Below are 21,856 nucleotides of genomic sequence, written 5' to 3' on the forward strand. Positions count from 1 at the left end.
AGGGCAGTTTTTTCCCTGCCGTTCTGGATCAGCTGGACGCTAACAGGATGCCGGATGGCAAAGTTGGGCTGCTTCGGTTCTGCAGGTGCGTTTGGCAGAGGAGGAACTGTGCACCGAGCAGCCCCACGGAGGGTCAGGCAGGCATGTGGCCCCCCCTCCCCGATGCTCCCCGCCGGGGTCTGCAGAGGGGTGCTTGCAGAGGTGTGTGCAAGGCCCTGCTCTTGGGGGGTCCTTCCTCTCTCTGGCTAGGTGTTTTTCAGTGAAATATCCCAAACTGGTAACTCGGGAGTTAAAATCCCAAATTGGTAGCCCGGGAGGACTGTCGGCAGTTACATAAGCACTTCTAAAATTAAATGTTTCAGTTGGCCAAGCTGATAAATCCACCCCAAAATCCCACAATTTATCTTAAACCTCCCAGTATAATCTGATTTCCAGCGTTCCCTCCGAAATCTGATTTCTGACGTCCCGCAGAGCTGTAAGACGAGAGCCTCAATGCAGGGCGTCAGGGACCGCGGTGTCCTGTGTCCCCACCGCGTCCTCCCCGCGCCCCCACCGCTCCCCCTGCCCGGCGGCAGCTCCGAACCCCCGGCCCTGCGGCAGCCGCTCTCCGGGCGGGGCGGGAACTACCGCTCCCGTCGTCCCTGGCGCCGCCGCCATTTGGCGCCCGCTTGGCCCCCCCGTGGTTCGGCGTGTTCCCTGCGCAAGCCGGGGCTGCCTGGGGCGGTACCTCGGAGCCCGTGGCTTGCCGTCGCTGGAACGGCAAGGGCTTTGCGAAGCAGTGCTCGGGACTGTATGGCTGCTACGGTTGCATTCTCCAGGGTAGTGGAGATACACAAGTGTAGGGACCTCCTTCCACAGTGGTTCATCTACCTTGTAACGCAGACTGAGCTTTTCTGTGGTTTTTTTTTTGTGTGGTTCCCCCCCCCGCCCCGCCCCAGTAGACCAAGAATCAGAAGGTTCATTCCTGATCCAGTCTCCATCCAGACCAGCTGCCGTAGGGCTTGGGGTCTGTATGGAGATTTATCAGGACAGGATGGCATCCTTTGGGGTAGTTAGGAAGGGTGCAAGGAGTAGAAGGCAGGCAGTAAAGAGTCAGAGTTGGAACAGGCTTAATTTTTGTATCATCCCAGCCTGCGTGGTGGAGATGAAGGCTGAAATGCCTGCGGGCAAATTAGTTGCCCAGAGAGAGGGTTTTGTTGGAACTGAAACAAGCTTTTCCTTTATATTAAGTCCAATTTTCTGTCCATGCTTCTGTTGCATTGTCAGTGCATTGTGAATACATCTGAACTGGAGGAACAACACGTGTCTCAAACTAAAAAAAAAATTGTAATGATATATTAAGTGCTAGTACTTTGTGCAGTGGCTGATACCTCATGCTTTGCTTGACACGTTATTTTAGAAAGCTGCTCAGTTCATGGTGACCTAATATATCATGTGAAGGTAACTATAAACTGTTGAAATTAAATTGTGCCATTGTCTACTGGAGATGTTAGCCAACGAGATAAATTACCCATGTTTAAAATTATGTCTGCAGTCTCATTCGTTGGATGCAAACTCAGTGTGTGTATAACCATTGCAGCGTCAGGCAGAACAACTGTGATCTCAGAGTCTACATCAACATTTATCTAATCATCCCATTTGACAGGGGTTTTGCTGGACCGTGGTAACACATTCGGGGATGTGTGGGATGCCAGCAATACTGACTGGCTAACCTGTCAGTGTCTGCATCACAAACCTCACAAAACTGTGAGACCTTACGCTGAATATGATTGCCAGCTACTTTCTTAACTCCCTTTTCTCTGAGGGAAATAAAAAAAAAAAAGAGCAGTGTTTGAAGTAGTGTAAAATGTTCTGCTGTGCCACTTCCTTGGCATTGGAAATGTCTGAACTGCCATGGTATGATGAACAAAACAACCAGGTAATAGCTGCGTTATCATCACAGGGTGAGTTTTGCATAATGAGTAATCATGAGCAAAAATTTGTTGCCAGACTGGGAAAAAATGATGATAAACAGCAGTTTAATTCCCTTACTTGGAATATTGGCCACTTTTAGCCCACCATAGCCCATCTTGTAGGATGTAAACAAAACTGTTGACTTCCCATTGACTTTGTCCTGCAGGATGTTCTTTTGTGGAGTTGAATGTGACCTCTTGTGTTCCATAAAACTGTGTGTGGGCTTTGCCTGTGATCCTCTCTTCACCCTTTGTCCACTCTGTATGCATGTAGTTGAAGCATGTGGCTGAGCCAGCTTTGTTTGGTTGATTTCAACGTAAAACAGGCAAATGTACAACAGTGATTCGTCAGCTGAATCATAAGAGCTCATCTAATCATGCCCTTGTCGGGACTACAGCATGTAAGGCTCCATTCAAGTTTTCTTTTTAAACTCAGTAATGCAGAGAGGGTGGTTCTGTTACCATTCTTCACCAGAATGAAGTAAATGCTTAGGATGACTTCTTTGCTTTCAGTGGGTCTCATTTCTTTTCAGGTACCATGTGAGTCTGTTTATGATTGAACCTCATTAAAAACATTTTTAAGAACTATCAAATTATTATTATTATAATTACTACTACTACTACTACTACTACTACTACTACTATTATTATTATTGTGTCAAGAGGTAAGGAAAGACTTTTCTTCATGCTCTTTGTTTCTACCATTATTTTAGATGATGACTGCTGATTAGTGAATTACTATCAGCACCCAAAGTATTAATGTATAGTGAAGAAGTCAATATATTCTCACTGATTTATACTGGTTTAACCTGTGTTAGCAGTTTGGTGTTAGATCTTTTCTTGGTTGTCTGCAAAACCCCATTTGTTTTGAGTAAATTGAGATATACTTTTCCCCTCTGACTACGTGAAATGGTGGTCTAAGAAGGCAGGTTCCCTCTAGAAATGGATAACACCATGGAGACGTGCAGGCTGGAAATACAATTAAAGATACATTCTGTTGTTACAGAATGGACTACAGCACATTATCTTGGATTCAGCCTGTACAGACTTTAGCTGTGGCCTGCTATGTGGTGTTTATACTACTTTCTCTCACTTTCTTGGCCCTCACAGGACACGTTATTTATTCATTTGTGCCATACTGGTTTGCATTTCAGCATTTTTATTTCTTAGCTTTTGCTCCCATGCTGACAAAGAACACTTAGAAAATACGGGCACATGAATGAAATCTCACGGCACCATCAGAAAGCTGCTCTGTGCCTTTTTCTCCACACTGATTTAGGAGAGACTATGGGTCAGGAGTACGGAAATGTTCAACAGGCCAGTGACATCAGTGGCTTCACAGTTTTTGGAAGAGCCTGGAAGACTTCTGCCTCTTCCCAGGGCTGCTTAAAGTTTTCAGCTGAGCCATGTCTCTGTACTGGTGTAATTATTCTAAGTTTAGCATCATCCATTTTTGGTGCTTCACAGAAAATTTAGAGATGATTTTCAACTGTTCCTTGTTTATCACTACGCTGCCTTATCTCATTTCTCAAGCTGGGATTCTCACATAAGTATCTGAATTTCTCCTTAAATTGGATAGAAGCAGTACTACTGAGGACAAGCTGTTGAGAGTCTTTTAAGATTAGCGAATACTCTGTATCACTGAAGGAGAAATTAATTAAGATGGTAAATCCTTTTTAACAGTTATGATGCTAAAGGCCCTATCTTTATCTTGTATCTGGAATGCCATAGACAGGAGCTCTTCATCAGTGAGGTAGGGCTTACTGTGTTATCACATCAGGAGGTAGCTGCCGAACAAGAAGGCAGTGGGTGTGCGGGGTATGTGTGTACGTAGATAGGTATATACATACATGAATACACGTAGCTGTTAGGAGGAGCAGGTTGTGACTGTGTCCTGTCTGATATTTACGTGGAGAAGGGCGCCATGTGATGAAATGCCAGCTAAGCGCTGGTCCGAGCTTCCTTTTGAGACTATGAAGGCAGGTACCAGGAATCCATTTCTGCCTGGGCCCCAGAGTGCCCTCCAGGCTGGTCATGGATCCGTGGCTGTGCTCATGAGGGTGGCCAGACTGCAGGTGAGCACGCTGCAGAGTGCTGTCATTGCACCTAGTCCACCAGTGAGTATCCTGATTTCAGCTTTCCTGGTCCTGTGTGGTCATTCCTTTCAATGCAAGCTGCAGTTAGTGAGCTATGTGTGGAGAATGCATGTGGGTGATAGGGTTTGAGGAGCCAGCTCATGTGTCTTGCTCTTCTTTGCCATCATGAGCACTACTAATAAATATTTTGAGAAGGCTGATGAGGACAGAATGTCAGCAGAAGAGGTACTACTGCCTGCGACCCACATATCTTTTGAGAATGACTGCTCCCAAAACCACCCTGCCATATACACAGTGAGGTGTATGCACCTTGATGTCTCGGTCTGACAGTCCAGAAACAGAGGCGCTGTAATTCTGTGGGCATTTAACAACTGTGGTCTGGCTTAGACTTATCTGTAAGTATAAAAACAATTGAGCCGGAAAGCTGGACACACACTAACGGAATTACTGCTGAAGAAAGGAAACCACTTCCAATTATTTGACTTCTAAGCTTCCTATGTCTGCTTTCACATCTGTAAAATGGGGATAATACTACTCTGAAGGTATTATAAGACTTTGAAGTACATGTAATTCTTTCTCTGGTTATCATATGAAAGGAGAAATTTCAGTGCTGTTTGGAATCAGCACTTCAGCTTTCTTTAAGGTCAGGGTTGAGTGCAGACAAGAAGTGCTTTTCAGTGTGATTTCAGAGCCTTGGAGAGACCATCTGATTTTATTTTTTCCTTAGCAAAGAGCTTGCATCCTGGTACAATTTCCCCAGAACGTGTAATGTTTAATTCACAAAGAAGCTGGAACATGCCAGCGGTAGGTGTCCGCCGTCAGAATAAATCTGAGCACACGAAGAATTTCTCCCGTGGGTACCGGTGCAGTGATGGAGTGGCAAATCCCTGCCTCGATTGGCTGGATCTGCTGCCCGTCACGCTGCCCGGCAGAGCGCGGGTGCCCGGCTGCCCGCTGGTCCAGAGGAGCAGATGTGCTGGGTGTGGAGGGACTGGCTCTCTTCTCAATGGAAAGAAACGCTGCCCTTGGGTTCCTGCTGCTTTTTCTGCATGTGGGATTCGCAGTCTCTGTGGAGCAAATGATTGCAACAGCGGACGGCAGGTCAGTAATTGAGTGTCTATCTGCAAACTGTTGGGGGAGTTGAGTGCATGTTTTAAATGTTCTAATTAGGTCATTTGTGCTGTGCGGAAGCAGATTAGAATGTCAGGATGTGATTTTAATTTTCTTTTCAGGTGTGAAAACACCTGGGGCTATTACAGAAAGGAATTATTTTGAAGCCTTACACTGCATTAAAAATGTAACTTTAAAACAATTTTATAAAAGATACTAAAATGTTTTTAAAATGAGTGTTTTCTGAGCATCTGTCTTATATTTCATTACATTTTAATGACTCTCACACTGACTTTCCCTGGTCTGTGTAAAAACGAAGTTATAAATAGAATAACAGCAAGGATGTGAAAACTACTCCAAGAAACATAGGTGCTAAAATATTCAGCTTGTGTAGAATGAATATTTGAAGCATGAATTCAATATTGCAAAGAAGTATTAAACTTAAGAAATTACTAGATAATTGGATTTATCATTGTTTATAGTGCTATTTCATTCTGTAATGACATATAAAGAGGAAGCCCAAATCAAAGAGAGGACTTTCTAGAGCCAAGCGTTACAAAAGTGAAAACAGCCTAAACTGTATTAGTTGAATAATACCCCAAAGTCACTAATAACATACAGATCAAATATGCTGATGAAGATCACAGTTGGCAGTAAAATCTGTGCATTTAAGGCAAGAAGGACATGTGGTGATTTGCTTAAGCTTGTATTAAGAGATCTGGTAGTCAGTTACCAATAAATACTACAATATGTTTTCATTTAAATAGCTTACTTGCTGTTCTCCTCTGCCAGTTTTCAGATCTGTTAGTGTCTTCTTAGTATAATTGCACTTCTTTGCAATCACATCAAAATCTGGGAGAAAGCAAGCAGTGGAGCATTACATGAACTTTATTCTAATAAATATTAAGAAATGAAGTTACAGTCTTGATGCCACTGAATTCAATGGGGATTTTGCTTTTGCATTGAGTGGATCGTGCCTGCACAGTGTTAATTTGCTAGGAGTTCTACGAGCTCAATTTCTTCTTTTATATTAAAAGTGAAAGCTTTAGTATCTTGTTGTTCTGATCCAGTTCTTATTGGACATCCATTAAAATGCAGACCAAACCCCAGTACTCAGTACATTGTACAATAACAACGTACATCTGTCTCCCTCTGTTAAATCACACATGAGGCTACCAAAATATGACACAGAATACTTAAAATTTAAAAACTATAAGACTCATAGGCTTTGTAGATTTTTCCTAATGATACTACTTAAAATAGATACATTTCCAATCTAGTAACTTTTTTTTTAAGATGTTTCTTAGAAGGAACTAGCTTTTGTCCTGAATCTAGGCTCCGAGGCTTACACATTTATAATTTTTATAACTTCGTTGAAATTACTTATGACCAATGTCCCTAGGACTACAACTAGTGCATTGCTACCAGATGCTCCGCAAGCATTCATCACCTTTCATCATAACTTTGTTCTTAGTTCATTTGAAGGTTCACATGTTATTTTCCAATTGAATGCTCCATAAATTAATTGAAACTAGTTCAGCATCTAATGAGGTAGTTTGCAGCTGGACAGTATTGGTATTAGAGTGATAATTCTGGAGTAATCGAAACAGTGCAGTAGAGTACCTTTTGCCATCTGATGCAGTTTGTCAGAGCAGTAACATGAAGAGTAAAAGACAGCATGAATATGGCTTCCTTCAACCCGATGGCGTGAACACCGTCTATGACCTCTGCGCTCAAGTGCCAGGTTTATCGTGTGGCTCGTCCGACTGGACAAAAACTCCTCACGTGCAAATCTTCAGGGGCTGGAGTCTATATGAACTTTGTCAGATGAACAAGCCAGACTTGGTTATCTTATGTAGATGGATAATGTCATCTGATAAGAGGGAATTTACACTTCTTTATACTTATAATCTTATTTAATTGGGTTTTACATAGTGATTAGTCATCCTGGTGCTTTGTATTAGGGCTAATCCAATTTCATGTGGGTTCCTGACATACTTGGTATGGTAAATTCAACATACATGTCTAGGTGTATCTGGGCTAGTTATTTACGATTTGGTAAGGAAAAATATTAGCCATCAAAACATATGCCATGTGTGCAACTGAATTTGAAGTTTTAGGGTGGAGTGGCTGAAAAAATTACAAATTTAAAAGTCTAATCTCTAATTCAGTGTGCTAAAAATGATTTGCTGTCACTGATTTGCAGGTCTAGCCACTGCTTGCTGATAGTTTTGCAGGCAGTGGAGAAGGCGGCTTCAGTGCTAGCTAGTTTCCTCTAATACATGTAATTAACATTTTTATATACAAAGGGAAATGCATATTTTTTAATGTGTTGTTATTTTCCCATTTTTTCTTTTAATGCTTTTGTTATGTGAAACATGCTCTAACTGAGGGCAAAAGGGCCTCGCTGCCAGAGATCGCCTGTGAATTCTCCAGCTTGCCTTTTGATTGGAAAGGCTGCTGATTTGACAGCAGCATGGCTTTTGAAGGCCACCCGTTCCTGTCACAGATCACACACTTCTGTCACACCTCAGGGTTATGAGTGTCAAAAGCAGCTGACAGACCCGATAACATCAACATCAGCTTGTGCTTGCTCAGAAACCGGGAGGTGATCCTTCCCTTACGCCACTGATAGACTGCCGGTGCCATAGTGATCTGGCTATAGTAAGACAAAACAAAGACAGCAAGCCTTGCCATGATGGATTTCCCTCACCTTTCTCTAACGGGGCTGCTTGCATTGTGCAGGAGGAAAGGAGGCACCCAGCATTGCTAACAAAGAGTAAAGAACAGGAGTACCTGGATGGAGTTACTTCACTCGCATGCCTCCGCCAGCCTCCCAAGTGTGCCTGCCGTGTGGCTGATGGTATTTGTCATACTGGGATACTTAGCGGTGGTTCCTGGGTCACTCCACTGCATTCCTCATGAAAGCATGAATATTTCATGAGCTGTGCACGTTCATCTATATTTGAGTATCTTCATGCTGAGAGCAGAAACTTGATATTTCATCCGGAGCAGCTTGGCTGCGCATTGCTGTGGTTTTACGTGTGATGTAGAGGAGTCGAACTGCATTGTCACGAGCTCCCAACACACACCTGTGGGCTGCGTGGGGGTCAGTTATAGCCGTCCTGCTCAGGAGGTAACTCGCAGGGCCGTTCGTAATGGGTATGCCTCGTATATTCATTGTAAGCTCTCGATAGGCTTGATGTTGCCTATCAATTAGCATTCCTCAAGGTGATTTAATTGGCATGACCATGGTATTAGCTTTATCCCAGCTAAGTAATGATTTATTTTGTTTTGATTGACAATCATGAAAACAAAAATAACCCTTCCTTTTCCCAGAACAACATAAAAACCTTTCAAGTCCAGTGAGGGAAGGAAGTGACTTAGACAATTTTACGCCAGTCTCCTCTCATCCCAGTGTTTTAGTCTGCACGCTACAGCATGGTGATTTCCAAACTCAAGTAATGGGCTATGAGCTCTTAATTATTTATATAGGGAAGAGCTAAAAGTATAACTAAGTATAACTAAATATATATATATGTGTCACTAAATATAATTAAAGTATAACTAAATTATAACAAAGTTTAACTAAAACTAGATTTAGTTATGCTAACTAAATAATTCACATTGATTTCCTTTTGGTGTGCCTCATTTTTGTAGCTGCTATCATGAAAAAATGCCCCAAAATTGCCTTTTCCAGCCTGAAGGCACAATCTGTCATGAAAGAAGACTAGAAAAGGAAAACAAGGCTGCATCAAATCACAAAACCCATGTTCCAAATCATTAAACAACCTAAGACAGAGTTTTGCCTGAGCAAGAAAACAAGCTTTGGTGCATTTTAGCCATGTCTTTTGTTACCTATCTGTCAAAATGAGGATTATTTCCACCCATCCCTGAAGGCTGCTGGCTGTTGGCATGAGATCTTCGAGCGATTTGGAGACCTCAGCCCAGCACTAACCCTGGCACCCAAAGGGCAGTGGGAGCAAGCGGGACCCACTCTGAAAGCACAGAGCCTTCTTGAAGTCGCTGGGATTTAACAGCTACAGCCGAGGAGCAAGTTGATTGCACTATATGTAAATAAAACTGCCAGATTGATTTTAAGCAGTGTTATCTACATGGAACTTTTTTGAATGTAAGATCTTTTTGAAGGTTCTTTCAGCTGAGATCACAGTCACTGCTGTGGTGCTGCAGAGCATCACTGTCTTTTTGTGCTCTGTTATGTTTTCTCTGGAGACTGTCTTCTGCTTTATTGCCCTGGTTGCTGAAGGGACTGAGCAGCCTTCTCGATGGTCTGGAGTAAAGCTGCTCAACAGACCTGGTGTTTGGCTGCAAAACGACAAGCTGGAATACAGACTCTGGTTCACTTTTGTCTGTTTTGCCTTCTGGGTTTGCAGAGTTTGCAAGGGGACACAAGAGATCTATTTGTGGCAGCAGAGAGTATGCCTGCAAAAGGGCATTCTTGCTGGAGAGACACTGATCAGAAGAAAGAGCCTGCTGCCCTCCTGAACCTCAAGCGTAAACAAAACTTTGCATGTGAAATCTGGGCTTTGCTGAAGCTGGTAACTTTGCCATGGGGTTCAGGCAAGCCAGGTTCAGCGTAATCAAACTCCCTGACTGCCAGGGCGGCAAGGGCATGGCAGGACGCAGGTCAGGCTCTAAGCCATCCCATGTTTCTCCTTTGTTGGTGCTACATTGCTCAGACTTGTATTTATCTTCCATTAAGGATGCTGTGATGGAAATTGGGTTGGGATCATTCCTGTGGTACATGCTAGTGGGTAACACTGATCCCCCTACCCAGGGAGTCCATCAGGTAGTGGGTTCACCCAGCTGTTCAGGGCTCCCTAGCAAGCAATTTACGCATAAATACTGAAAACTACTTTTATTCCTAGTCCTTATATGCTGGTCTTTGTGGTGGGTTGGAAAGACAGCGAGAAACAAGGCAAGAAAAGAAGATGGAAGTGTATTTCCTCATGAAGTGGCTGTGAGGCAGCTCCAGCAGACCATCGCTCCTGGAAGGCACTGTGCAGGCAGGGTGTACAGAGTCTCTGTGGGATGGTGCTCAGCTGAGAGTGCAGGAGGGCCAGTGTGCTCACCTGCTCGGGAACGCTGACGGCAGACTTCAGAAGTGGACACGTGCCATCGGATCAGTTGATCAATCCTCTGTAGAGGGCTGCAGGTCCCAAGGAAGCTGCTGTGGTGTGGAGGGGGCGGGAAGGTGTTCGTGTGACTCAAGGAGTGGAGTGTGGTCCTAAGGGAGAGCCTGGTTTCTTGGACTCTGATCTTGTAGGTCTTTTGATGATGTACGTGAATTTGCTGGGCTTAATAGTGTAGTTCAGGAAAGCAGATCATACTTACACCAGCTGAAGACTTATCCCTAAATTATACCAAAGAAGAAAATCAAGGGCTGCAAATTTCATGAGCCTGGAAGCTGTCACTTGAGATGCGCTTCACTTGCACCCTACCTTGCAGCTGACTTCCATGGGATTTGGGATTGCTTGGAACCATTCAGGAGCTGTCTTTAGATGGCTGTAAATCCAGGCTTAAGGCATGGTAGCCCAGTGCATTTGCTGTATCCTGGAGGAATTCATTGTTTTGCTTCTGATCTGAACTGGGGGCTGAGGATGGTGCAGCACTGTCCTCGTGTTCACTTGCTTGGGGGCTGAAACTGGTTCAGTCTCTAATCCAAAACTGATGTCCCACGGAAAGGGACAAGAGGGGTAATGAAGCCTTTAATCAATATGGTAAGGATATGGGAATGCCTGATGCGGCTGATCCACCTGAGGGATCTCTGAAAATGAGGCATTTTTTTCCTGGGTACACTGGCTTTGGGATTAATTTGCCCTGTTTCTGTGACACTAACTAGCCAAGGATGTGAGTCACATTTTGAATGTTTTATTGAATGAAGCAGGAACAGGAGCTCTCCCTAGTAAACTTGCTGCAGACTTTAAATCCAAATGCTGCATAGTAAATATTTTTTCTTCTCTCTTCTAGTTCACGTGTGTTTTCAGATCAAGATTCTCTGCAAAGAAATGGTATGGCTTTTTTTTTTCAGTGGGCTGAATGCCTGGATACTGGCTCTGTTAGCACAGCTGTAACACATCTTTATTCCCAGATGTGGCATCTATTGGCGTTAGTGACTCTTCTGTGAAGTGTTTTATTAAAGCACATTCCTCTTTAAAAATACCCTTTAAAGGATTTTTCTGGTTAAAATAATCATTTACTGACTCTGAGATACAGTCGGAATGTGGAAGAAGGAAGTATTTGCTCTTTTAAAAAAAAAAAATGAAAACAGAGTTAAGTATTTGAAGGATGGAGCTGTGAGAGTGTCCATGAAATGATCTGCCATCTGTGAAACTTCACTCTCCTGGCAAACAGTTGGGCCATCAGGTTGTCACAGCTTCCCATCTCTGGCCAGTGCAGGGAAAGAAATTCCCAGACATAGTTAACATGCTTTTGACATGCAATTCAACACACCCCCTTTGACAATAGTTTGTTGTATGAAGAAAGAAGAAGCTTTTGTTAAGTGGATTTGGGATGAATAAATACATGTATAGGCTGAATCCTGACACTTTTGAGCACTGGAATTCTTCCCTGTAATGGTGGCAAGATGTTCAATGAAAAGAAAAGGAACTTTGTTGTACGAGTAAGGTAAACTAGAAAAAGGATGTATTGAAGGCAGTATTCGCACCAAGCCAAATATTTTCCAAAACAAAATCAGGTATTCTGAAATACACATTTTATGCAGGGATAATTATTACGTGCATAAGAATGTGCAAGATTATGCTTTTATAAATGATTGGATATTTTCTTACTAGGCTAATAACACACTTTCTTCTGCAGGTGGACTTTATGATGGTGGTGTGAAGCCAAAATTTAACGTAAATCAAGTAGCAGTTACCCAGGTAATGTTTTAAGGACTGGATCTGTAAAGTTTTTTCATAGCCCATTGAGATCTTTTAATTTGCATTATTGAATTAAATAATACATTGTTTACAAGAAATAGCCAACAAATCTGCCTAAATCATTGTGATATGGTACTGATTCACTACCTGCTGTACAAGATATCTTCTGCTTTTCTGGGAAGTGAGGTGAGACTTCCATTGCTGTCACTCGTGCTGACTGGCAGTGGGTTTGGGCACAGAGTCTTACTGAACAAACCAAATCCTGTCATCCATATTCTGTACAATGCCATTTGACTGCTGTTGCCAGTATTTTGCTTGTATCACTGAGTACAAAATGAATAGCTGAAGCAAAACTGAAGATTGTTTACATTTAATGGAAGTTTTTCCTGAGTCCAGCCTGTAGGTCTTGTCAAAAACTGAGCATAAAAGGCTTCCTTACCAAAACCCCTGCAAGTGATGCAATCTGATGTAGATAATCTGTTGATTAAATGTCTCTCACCTGTACTTCTGAGAAGACAGCCTTATCATTTATACAAATGACAGTCATAGTCAATGTTTCATGTTAGCATCATGTTTTCTGACCATGATCTTACCTTGCTTCCAGCTTGTTGCTGTGAGTACGTACTAATTTTAATCCTAAAGCAGTCTTGTGCCATAAGTAAGGTCAAGTATCAAAAGGGGTCCTTCAGGGTCTGAGCTGGGAGACGTGATTCGCTAATCTGAACAGCAAAAAAAAAAATCTCTCTTTAAGCCAAGACAAAGCTTCGGGGCTTAACTGTGTACCTTCTGGAGCCTGGTAAGATGCTGTTTATGACTAGGACTCAGAATACCTCTCTTGTTTGTACATGATTTGAACTTGCTTATCATATGACATGCAAAGCAGCCATGCAGACATTATATATGTTATATTCAGATAGGACATACTTGCAGATGGAATAAAGCTGATGTCTGGAAATTTTAGTTTGAAATATGGAAATGACAGTTAAATTTTGAAGTCCTTTCTGAGCCCTAACTCACTGTCTCAAATTATATTGCCTGGCAGCCAAATTGTCCTCCTTTTGCTATGAAATTTGGCTTAGAAGGAACAGCATTTTTCTAATGTCTACAGATGACATGGAACCTGTGGTCCCCAGGTTTCAATCTAGTGAATGACTGATTTTGTAAAGGCAGGGTTCCATACTTGAGCCATCCTGTTCTGCAGCAGGCATTTCCCTGATTTTAAAGCCATCAGGAGCCAAGCTGTCTCCAGGTAGATGTAGACTTGGGCATTTCTTTCACCTGGACAGCTGCCTAGTGTGCTTTCAGCATAGTAGACTGTGCCCTTGGCCCAAGCTGAGTCCTGTTTAGTGTGTTGAAATAATTCTTACAGGTGTCCTAGAGAGTATTCTGCTGGGGTGAGCACCTTGTGATTCTAGCTTTGCTTCTATTTTTTATATTGGGCAGATCTGCAGTGTACTGGAGTGAGATGGCAGCATGCTAAGAGTGTGATTTGCCCCAGTTATACTACCCTAGTAGAATAAATATAGCTTATATTGGCTCTCTGGCCACTTGTGCTGGAGCTAGAGGTCTGTATGATGCCATTCCCATGGTGGGAAGGGGTTAGCCGGAGATCTCTCTGCTTCCTCAGTTCAGTACTGCGGAAGCTGAGAGCTGGCTCCACAGATGCTCTCCAAGTGCTGGCCTTATTTATTCTGGTAGGATGGAGAGTAACTCCTGGAATACACATCTGATACTGATCTTTTATGTGGTCAATCAGGTTGTCAGCTACAACTTGAGCAGGAAAGGACAGTGGGAAAGAGGATCCTGGAGGCCGTTCACCCACAGCCAATATAGCCCTCTCAACGTCACAGTTAATGGCATCCCCTGCATTCTCTTCTGGGCCAAGAGGATCATGATAAAGTTTGAAAACCACACACAGCTGGATTTGACAGAGAAGACGTTTGGTGTCCATGCAACAGTGGATGTTGGAGATTCAAACTGCAGTGAAGACAATGCAATGTAAGGTGGCATTCTACTCTGCCAATGGAACTAGCACCAGATAACAAGTCTAGTCAATACATACTGAAGGAAACAAACCTTGTGTTCTGTGGTGTAAAGCCCCAAGGGCAAGCTCCTTCCTATAAGGTCCTGATGTTGCAGGCAGCATTGGTTATATACTTTCAGACCAGTCTTTTGTGGAGCACATAGATGTACATAGCTGTCTTCACCTCTTGCAGTGGTGTAGTCATTCCTTGTGGCCAACCAGTTTTGCTCCTAGTGCCTGTGAGGCTGAAGCTGTTGGTCTCTTTAATCTCCAGCTGTTTTACGTAGCTGCTTGGGAGATTGAATAGTTGATCCTATGCTGAATATGGGGGCTTAGGGGCTGGCTGTGCATGACTACTTATCCCTTCATAGGATGTGTGACAGCAGTAATGTGAACCATTGGTACAAGATGCAGATATGTATTTAGAAGCAGAGTTAGACAACCTCAAGTCCAGAGTGTGACCTGTGAGTTGCTGAGGCCGAAGAGTGAATTCCCTACAGGTTTGCATGTGACCTGAAGAGTCTCTGACAACCTGAACTCTGCATCCCAGTCTGTCACGAATTTCTTCAGCACGAACAGCACAACGGTTTGCTCCTGCTAAACCCGAGTGAGAGCTATGTATTAACCTAACTGGATCCAAAATCCTCCGATCCCATGGCCACACTAGAAAGGCATGTAGGTTTTCGGATTTACTTTGTAGTGTACCTGACCACTTCTCTCTCTGCAGTATGCTGGCTGGCTTCATGTCTAATACCAGGGCATAGATTCCACTCTGGTAGGCAACAGTCTAAAAATTAGGAGGTGGATACCTAGCTGGGCATGTGCTGAACATGAGCGTCAAGTCTACCCCATAAATGGAGTTTAATTCTGTAATGACACGCAATAAAAATAACATGAGCAAACCCAGCAGTTTCATTTAGCTCCTATACAGCATTTCACCTGTACATCTAAAGATGTTTCCACAGAAAGTAAGTATTATCTCTTTCTGATTATACATCTGTGAAGGATAACCCAAGGTGCACAGAAATTTTAGTGAGGTTACAAGAAAATTAAAAGCATAATTGAAAAAGAAGCCAGGTTTTCCGCCTGTAGTATCATAGCATTCAGCAAGGCAGTCTGCGTTTTACATCATCAGCATGTGAACTAATCTAGCACTGTTTTGAAAGACAGAGGTGGAGAATGGCATAATATTATTCTAAAAATAAAAAATAATAGCAAACATTCCTTCTGTTGTGGTCTGCAATTCAGAGATAATCTTAGTCTTATTAGTAATGATTGTAACCTAACAGAAAAGGCTTTCAAAACACAAAATATAGTTTTATAGTTGTTCATAAGGCTTGAAAAACCAGAAAGACAGTGCAGTGTTGGACTGCAGATTCCTACTGGAGTTACTGTTTGGAGACCGTTAGATTTGAGCGGGCTACTTGGTGTACCTACCTGTCACAGGTACCTCTGTAGTCTGGGTGCTGTAGTGGATGCTTCATTCTGTAAATACAGAGTTCTAAGAAATTAGGACTTGTCCTGACTTTGGCTGGGAGGGAGATAATTCTCTTGTGTTTTGGGTTTGTGGCTAAAATGGTGTTGCTAACACACTGGTGTTTCGGCTCTTGCTGACCAGTGCTTGCACAGTGTCCAGGCTTTCTCTGTTTGTCACTCCATGTCCCTCAGCGAGTAGGTTGAGGTTGGTAAGAGGCTGGGAATAGACAAGGCCTGGAGAGCTGACCAAATTTGGACAAAATATTCCCTGCTGTGAAACATCACGCTCAGCAGTAAAAACTGGGGTAGAGGAAGAAGAAGTGGGTAAGGGTTGTGGCTGTTGCTCAGATTTGCTGGGTGTTGGTCTGCTCATGGGAGATGGTCAGTGATTGCCCTGGCAAAACTTTGGTGTTTTTTTCCTCTTCTTTACTTCACTTATTAAACTCTGTCTTGCCCCATGAGTTCTCTCTCTTTTGCTCTTCCTATTCTCTCCTCTGTCCTGCTGTGGGGTGGGGGTTAGAGTGAGTGGGTAGAGTGGGTCTTTGCTGCTGGCTGGGGTCAGCTCACCACAGGGCTCTATATTCTGCTTGATGCATTATGTTTGAAGATATTTGGGGGTTTTTAGACTGCATTATTCATTAAAAAAGCTGCAGGAAGAGTCAGGAAGAAGAACTACTCTACAGCACACTCTCAACATACCTTTTATCAGTGTTTCACCATATCTGAGGTTTGATCTCAAAATCTGTGGGCCCAGAGCCATCTCATCTACCCTGTCTTCTGATCTCTCTGTTTCTCGCATAGTTTTCTGAGTAGCCTTGAACTAGGGACACAGCTGCTAAAAGCAAGCAGAACCTTGATGCTTAGTTTGAAGCTGAGGCTGGCATATTTTTGCTGGGGTCAAGACACATAGCCATGACTACTGAGCCTTTTCTCCTCTTTTCTGTGGGAAGAGAGAGGAAAATGCTACCCCCTCCCAATGGTTTTGCTTTCTTGCATGTTCTGTAGTTTGTTTATTTGGGATACACTGAGAAACACTGAGTCAGGATTAGCCTCAGTGTAATTGCCAAATACAAGTCTTGGATTAGATTTGAAGTCAACCTGCATTTGACTGCAGCAGAGAAGAAAGGGAAAAACTGGCTTGAATGTTGCTCTGTAATCTTATGTTTAAGGACTGACCTAAATTATGCCAGTTGATGGCTGAGTGCTTGCATGATGCATTGCCCAGTTTTTCTCACCCCAGAAAAATCCCTTAAACTTCTTCCTTCTCCAGCCTTCTTTGTTAAGACAATACTCTGTGTGGCTTTATGTCAGCTTTCAAGTTGCTTTATACTGTCCAATCAATGTAAAGTAGCTGGAGCTAGGAAAAAATATTTGGCACTGAACATATATGTATTTGCTATATGAATATAATAATCCAGTCTGTGGGGGGTTTTTTATGCATCAACTTCTGGATCAGGCCATTGAGTTTAAAGCTGTATTCACCTGTGTCTAATCCTCAACTGTCTATGATTTCCCTTTGTAATAAAGTGAGGGATAGTCTATATTCAGTGTCCTGGCTTATTGGACCACCGTTAGTCAAGGTACAAAAAGAATTAGATCTTGTATGAAATCTTAGGGCTAGCTGTTTTTTTGGTTTTTTATTTTCTTCAGCTTTAGGTTCAGAAGCCTTTCAGATGCTGTGTGGTTTCACTATGTTTTGTCTCTAGCTTAGTCTGAAAATGTTACATCAACAGTGAGGCAAAATATGACTGTTAAGCCACGAAAACGTATACCACTTAAGCATGCAGTGCTACAATGCATTAATTCCAGAGATGGTAGAAGGGTGGTAGGGTATGCATTAGTTTACAATTAACCTGCTAGTGCCTTTCACTTTAGTAAACTTCAGGTGCCCATGCTCACCACAGATAAGCTTTGTAGAGCTACCTCACAGTCAGTGTATTTATATTGCTGTAATGATGCACGTGTGGAATTTGAACTCAAATGTCATCTGCATTTGTCATGCCATGGTATCTAAGAAGATGAGAATAATGTGGCTATTTACACTTCCTAACAACATACAGAGGTGATTCATGACTAAGATATCATGGCTTGAGAAGGAGAACGCAGATCAAATGAACGTAACTGTCAGCCAATGTTGGAAGCAGTGGAATTGAGTTGTGTTGAAAATTGTGCATGCAGTTCTGTTTTTTCTGGATAGTCTAGGTCTTCTTCAGATTAACAGCTGAACTACTGGAGAAAGATTTAATCCTTTCAGGTTTTTTTCCCACTGGCTTCAAAGGTATACTGAGCAAAAGGCTCCATGTTCAAGTGTGCTTAATCTTTTGTGCTGCTTTTTTCTCTTAAGATTTCTGAAGTTTTTATCTAGCCTGACATTGCTTGCTTTTTGACCTAGGCTTTCTCTGAAGTTTGGTGACATTGGCAATCTAAAGGGACTTGTTATTAGGTAAGTTTATATGATAAAGAAGATATTAGATAATCACATGTTAATATCCATTGTTATGCAATTACTTGTGCAATTGGTTTTAGATGAATTTGTGTAAGCAAAAATAATGTGATAGAACTGTTAACTGTATAATCAAGACACCCACATTTAATAGGTCTCTCATTTGCCTGCTTTGCTTTATAAAGGCATTTCTTCTTCTATGTTGACTTTTCTATTTATGAGAAAAGTTGTGGCCATCTCTTTTGCATAGAATCTTCCCATGTCTGAGATTTTTGCTAAACCTTGCTAATTAGCTACATTTTTGTCTGGGAATTTTGCTGCAAAAACTGTGACCTACTTTATGTTTGCTTCTTGGTGGTTGAAGAAAACAGCATTCCTTGATAAATAATATTTTATATCTTGGATGGAAGTACAATACCAATTTTGCATATCGATTTTTCTCAGTCATTTAGGAAAAATCCCTCACCTTTCCTCTCACTGTGTGAGGGAGCGGCAGACTCCTTTAGCTGCAACAATGAAGAAACTCAAATCATTTTCCAGACTCAATAGAAGGAGCTAGGGCTCACACTGATATAAATGGATGAAACTCTGGAAATACCAGTGTTGCTTCTAAGATTGTTCAACACATGAATTTAATAGTTCCAGCTTTTAGTTAGACTTGCTTTCTTAATCATCTTTTTCCCTGTACAATATTTTCAGATTCTTATTAACAACCAGTTATTACCAGCTGTCTGTTCAGAACTGGTTCAGTTTACACAGGCTGCAGCTTCTTTACAACCACTCCATACAAGCGACGTTTAATGCAACCAGAATATATGCACCGGCAAGTTACTCCTACCACTGTGAACATGTGAGCAGCTTGCAGAGATACGATGCGCTCCTCATACCCAGCTCTGCAAATGATCTTTCAAAGCTTTGGGAAGTCACTTTTACTGATTTCCAGGTAATGTCATGGAATTAAGCCAAATGGATCCCATAGGTAGACTGATGGGAAATTTTGCACTTCACTGTCAAGAAAGTATAATGACCTTCTGTGTCCAGTTTATAGGATCTCCATGGAACTTGAAATAGAAATGAAGACTTAAATTATTATACTTATCTTCCTGTCAAAGGAAATGAAGGGCTTTATACATTTTCTGTTGTCTGTTGCTTGAGTTTCCCTTCAGTGTGGGGAGTGAATTTAACTTTCAGTGTTACCTCTCTCTGAGCTGGGCTTTAAAACCCAGCATCAATAACAGCATCAATCACCAAGTATGGGACTTAACTTTTGATGCCTAGTAATTTTAACCTCGTGCCCTGATTATAGTCACCCCAGCCTGCCTCTAAAGCCAGTGGATAATTCCTCTGATTCACCTTAAGTCCTTATTTTAGGATGAGATTAATCATCTTCTGAAAGTGCCTATTTTTCTGCATTTGGCAATAAGGGAGCCTAAGATAACTAGACTAGGATGTCTTGCTTTTAGATACCTAAGTGGTAGGGCATGAATAGCTGAAAAGGGATTGAAGGGGAAAGCTGATCCCCCTTTTCTCACCATGCAATCAATGCCCATGGCTGATTTAGTGGAGCAGACAGTCAATTCCCTGAATACCAGTGTAGTAAACTTCATGTTAGAACTGAAGCCACAAGGAAGACTTACTGGTATTGGCCATAGTTGAATGCAACTTCATGTAGTTTTTACTGCCATATACTGCACACTTGGATCTGTTGAGAAAAATCTAATATTAGGGTAAGCAATTGAGAATATTTCCTTGTTTGTCGTGTTGAAGTTTATGCAGTTTGAAACAGACTCTGGAGATTCTCAGCAAATGATGCTGGATATGTACTATTAACTTGGCAGGTACCATGCTTACAATTAAATGTTATGGGCTATCAAGAGTGATCATAGAAGATTTAGTTTAAAACACAACTGCAAATCCTTGGGGCAGCAAAGTGAAGGGGATTAGAATAAGTGGCGTTTTCTAGAAGACTGACCCGGATAAACTCTGAGCATTAACTCCAGCTAGCACTGATAGATACAATTTTGCAATAAGCAGATATTAAATTAAAAATTTTTACAGGCTTCAGGAGCAAATTAATGAAGTTGTTTGTAACCAAGACAGCAAATACTTTATTTAATATGACCCCTTTTGTTCCCTTTGTAGATTCAAGGTTTTAACATTCAAGAAGGACATTTTGCCTACGCAAAAGACTGTGCGTCCTTTTTCTCTCCAGCAATACTTATGGGATTGGTTATGTCCCTGATTCTGCTGCTGGTTCTTGCCTATGCTCTTCATATGTTGATCCACCTGAAATCTCTTGACAGGCACTACGAATGCAAAGCTTCTCCTGCCTATTTTGCACAGATGAAAGACAATGACATGGGGGATGAGAAAGAGCCACTGAGAAGTGGTGGGAATGAGCCCTATGAACTTAGAAACCAACAGTTCTGTAAAATCTATATTTAGCAGTATGTGTCTGTCTGAGTGAAACAAGTGGTATTTTCTTCTGCTGGCACTGTTGTATGTAGTTTGTGCAGATTTTTCACCAAATGATGAAGGGAAAAGTTGGTAACAGTCTGTTTAGCCGGTTATTGTCTGTTATTTATTGATAACCATCTCAAAGATGCCTTGGGAAACAAGGTGAGAGAAAAAAAAATGCCATTGCGACTAAGAGATTTCACGTGATGGGAGTTTATTCCTGTAGTACCAAACCAAAATGCATATCTTTTCAACCAGCTTACCAAGTCGTGAAGAACAAATCAGTACTGGAGCCTTTGAAATTAAATAAAGGTACAAAACAATTGCAAAATAAAAATCTCTTTACTTATTCTTTCAGAAGGCAAGATTTTTCCTGTTTTTGTATTTGCTTTATCCATCCTGCTCTGTGTCCTGACAAAAGAGCATCCATTCCTTTCTCAGTATATATTTTCTTTTATTTTCTGAATTACATCCTCTCCTCTGTGTCCTCATAAACTCCTTTTCCTCCTTCAGAGTCTTCAGAGCCATGTAAGCAGTGTATTATCCACTCCGCTGATGAAATAGTGATGGCTGTGGTACAGCAGCATCTTGATACTTTTCTCTAAGCTGGAGGCTTACTGTAAGGATCTAGTTGAAGAAGAGTATAGACATCTGGTCAAAGGCTTGCCCTTAACTTCCCGGCTCAACTCCATGCCAAAAGATGGATTATGAGCATTATACCCTGTAATTCTAGGTTAATTTCTTTTCTGTCAAATCCCATCAGTCTCCCTAGGGAATTTTAACTGAATGGAGATAGCCGGTGCTGTAATTGAAAATATCCATAAACAACATGGTGGAAGCTCCCTAGCAGTGAAAAGGATACTGTGATATAATTTTCACTCCTCTTTCTGAGTGTTTAAGATATTGTCTTCCCGTTCATCCTTTCTTCTGTTAGAATCTAAGTTTGGGGACTCCAAATTGGCCTGTAATTTGGCCCTGACTTCTAGCAAGGAAGAATGCAGTGATGTAGAACTGTAGTGCTTTTAGGTCACAGGCAATGCAAAACCTGGCATGTTAGAAAATCTTCTGCAAAACCAGATTTAGTAAACAAATGCTTTTTTTGTATTTTAGGTAGTGGATCTAATGAGCTTGTGGCCTTTGTGAACTGTACTGCAATGCTCTTTAAACACTTTGAAAGATGTCCAAAGATGTCCTATTTTTAGCACAGATGAGACAGACTAAATGCGGAGTCCAAAGCAGTTATTTGATTTAGGAAAACACTTCAGAGGAAAAAAAAAGAACAAACCCACCACCTTTGAAGCATAACGAGACGTAAAAGACAAGCTTTTGGTGACTTGGCAAGGCTAGCTGTGGCCAGTTACTGCCAAACTTTATCTGCTTCATAAAGGAAGCAAGCA

At 41.9% G+C, this 21,856-nt stretch overlaps 1 protein-coding gene across 1 annotated transcript; it reads left to right on the top strand.

The window, feature by feature from the left end:
- Positions 1 to 5,034: 5,034 nt before the first annotated feature.
- On the top strand, positions 5,035 to 20,745 carry LOC129199498 (V-type proton ATPase subunit S1-like protein). Its single transcript, XM_054810068.1, has 7 exons — positions 5,035 to 5,149; positions 11,150 to 11,190; positions 11,999 to 12,060; positions 13,817 to 14,058; positions 17,952 to 18,002; positions 18,702 to 18,945; positions 20,145 to 20,745. The coding sequence occupies exons 1-7, from the start codon at positions 5,055 to 5,057 to the stop codon at positions 20,445 to 20,447; spliced, it is 1,038 nt and encodes a 345-aa protein (XP_054666043.1). The 5' UTR covers positions 5,035 to 5,054; the 3' UTR covers positions 20,448 to 20,745.
- The last annotated feature ends 1,111 nt before the right edge of the window (positions 20,746 to 21,856 follow it).

This window comes from Grus americana, chromosome Z (assembly GCF_028858705.1).
Source record: "Grus americana isolate bGruAme1 chromosome Z, bGruAme1.mat, whole genome shotgun sequence".
In the NCBI taxonomy this organism is placed as follows: Eukaryota; Metazoa; Chordata; class Aves; order Gruiformes; family Gruidae; genus Grus; species Grus americana.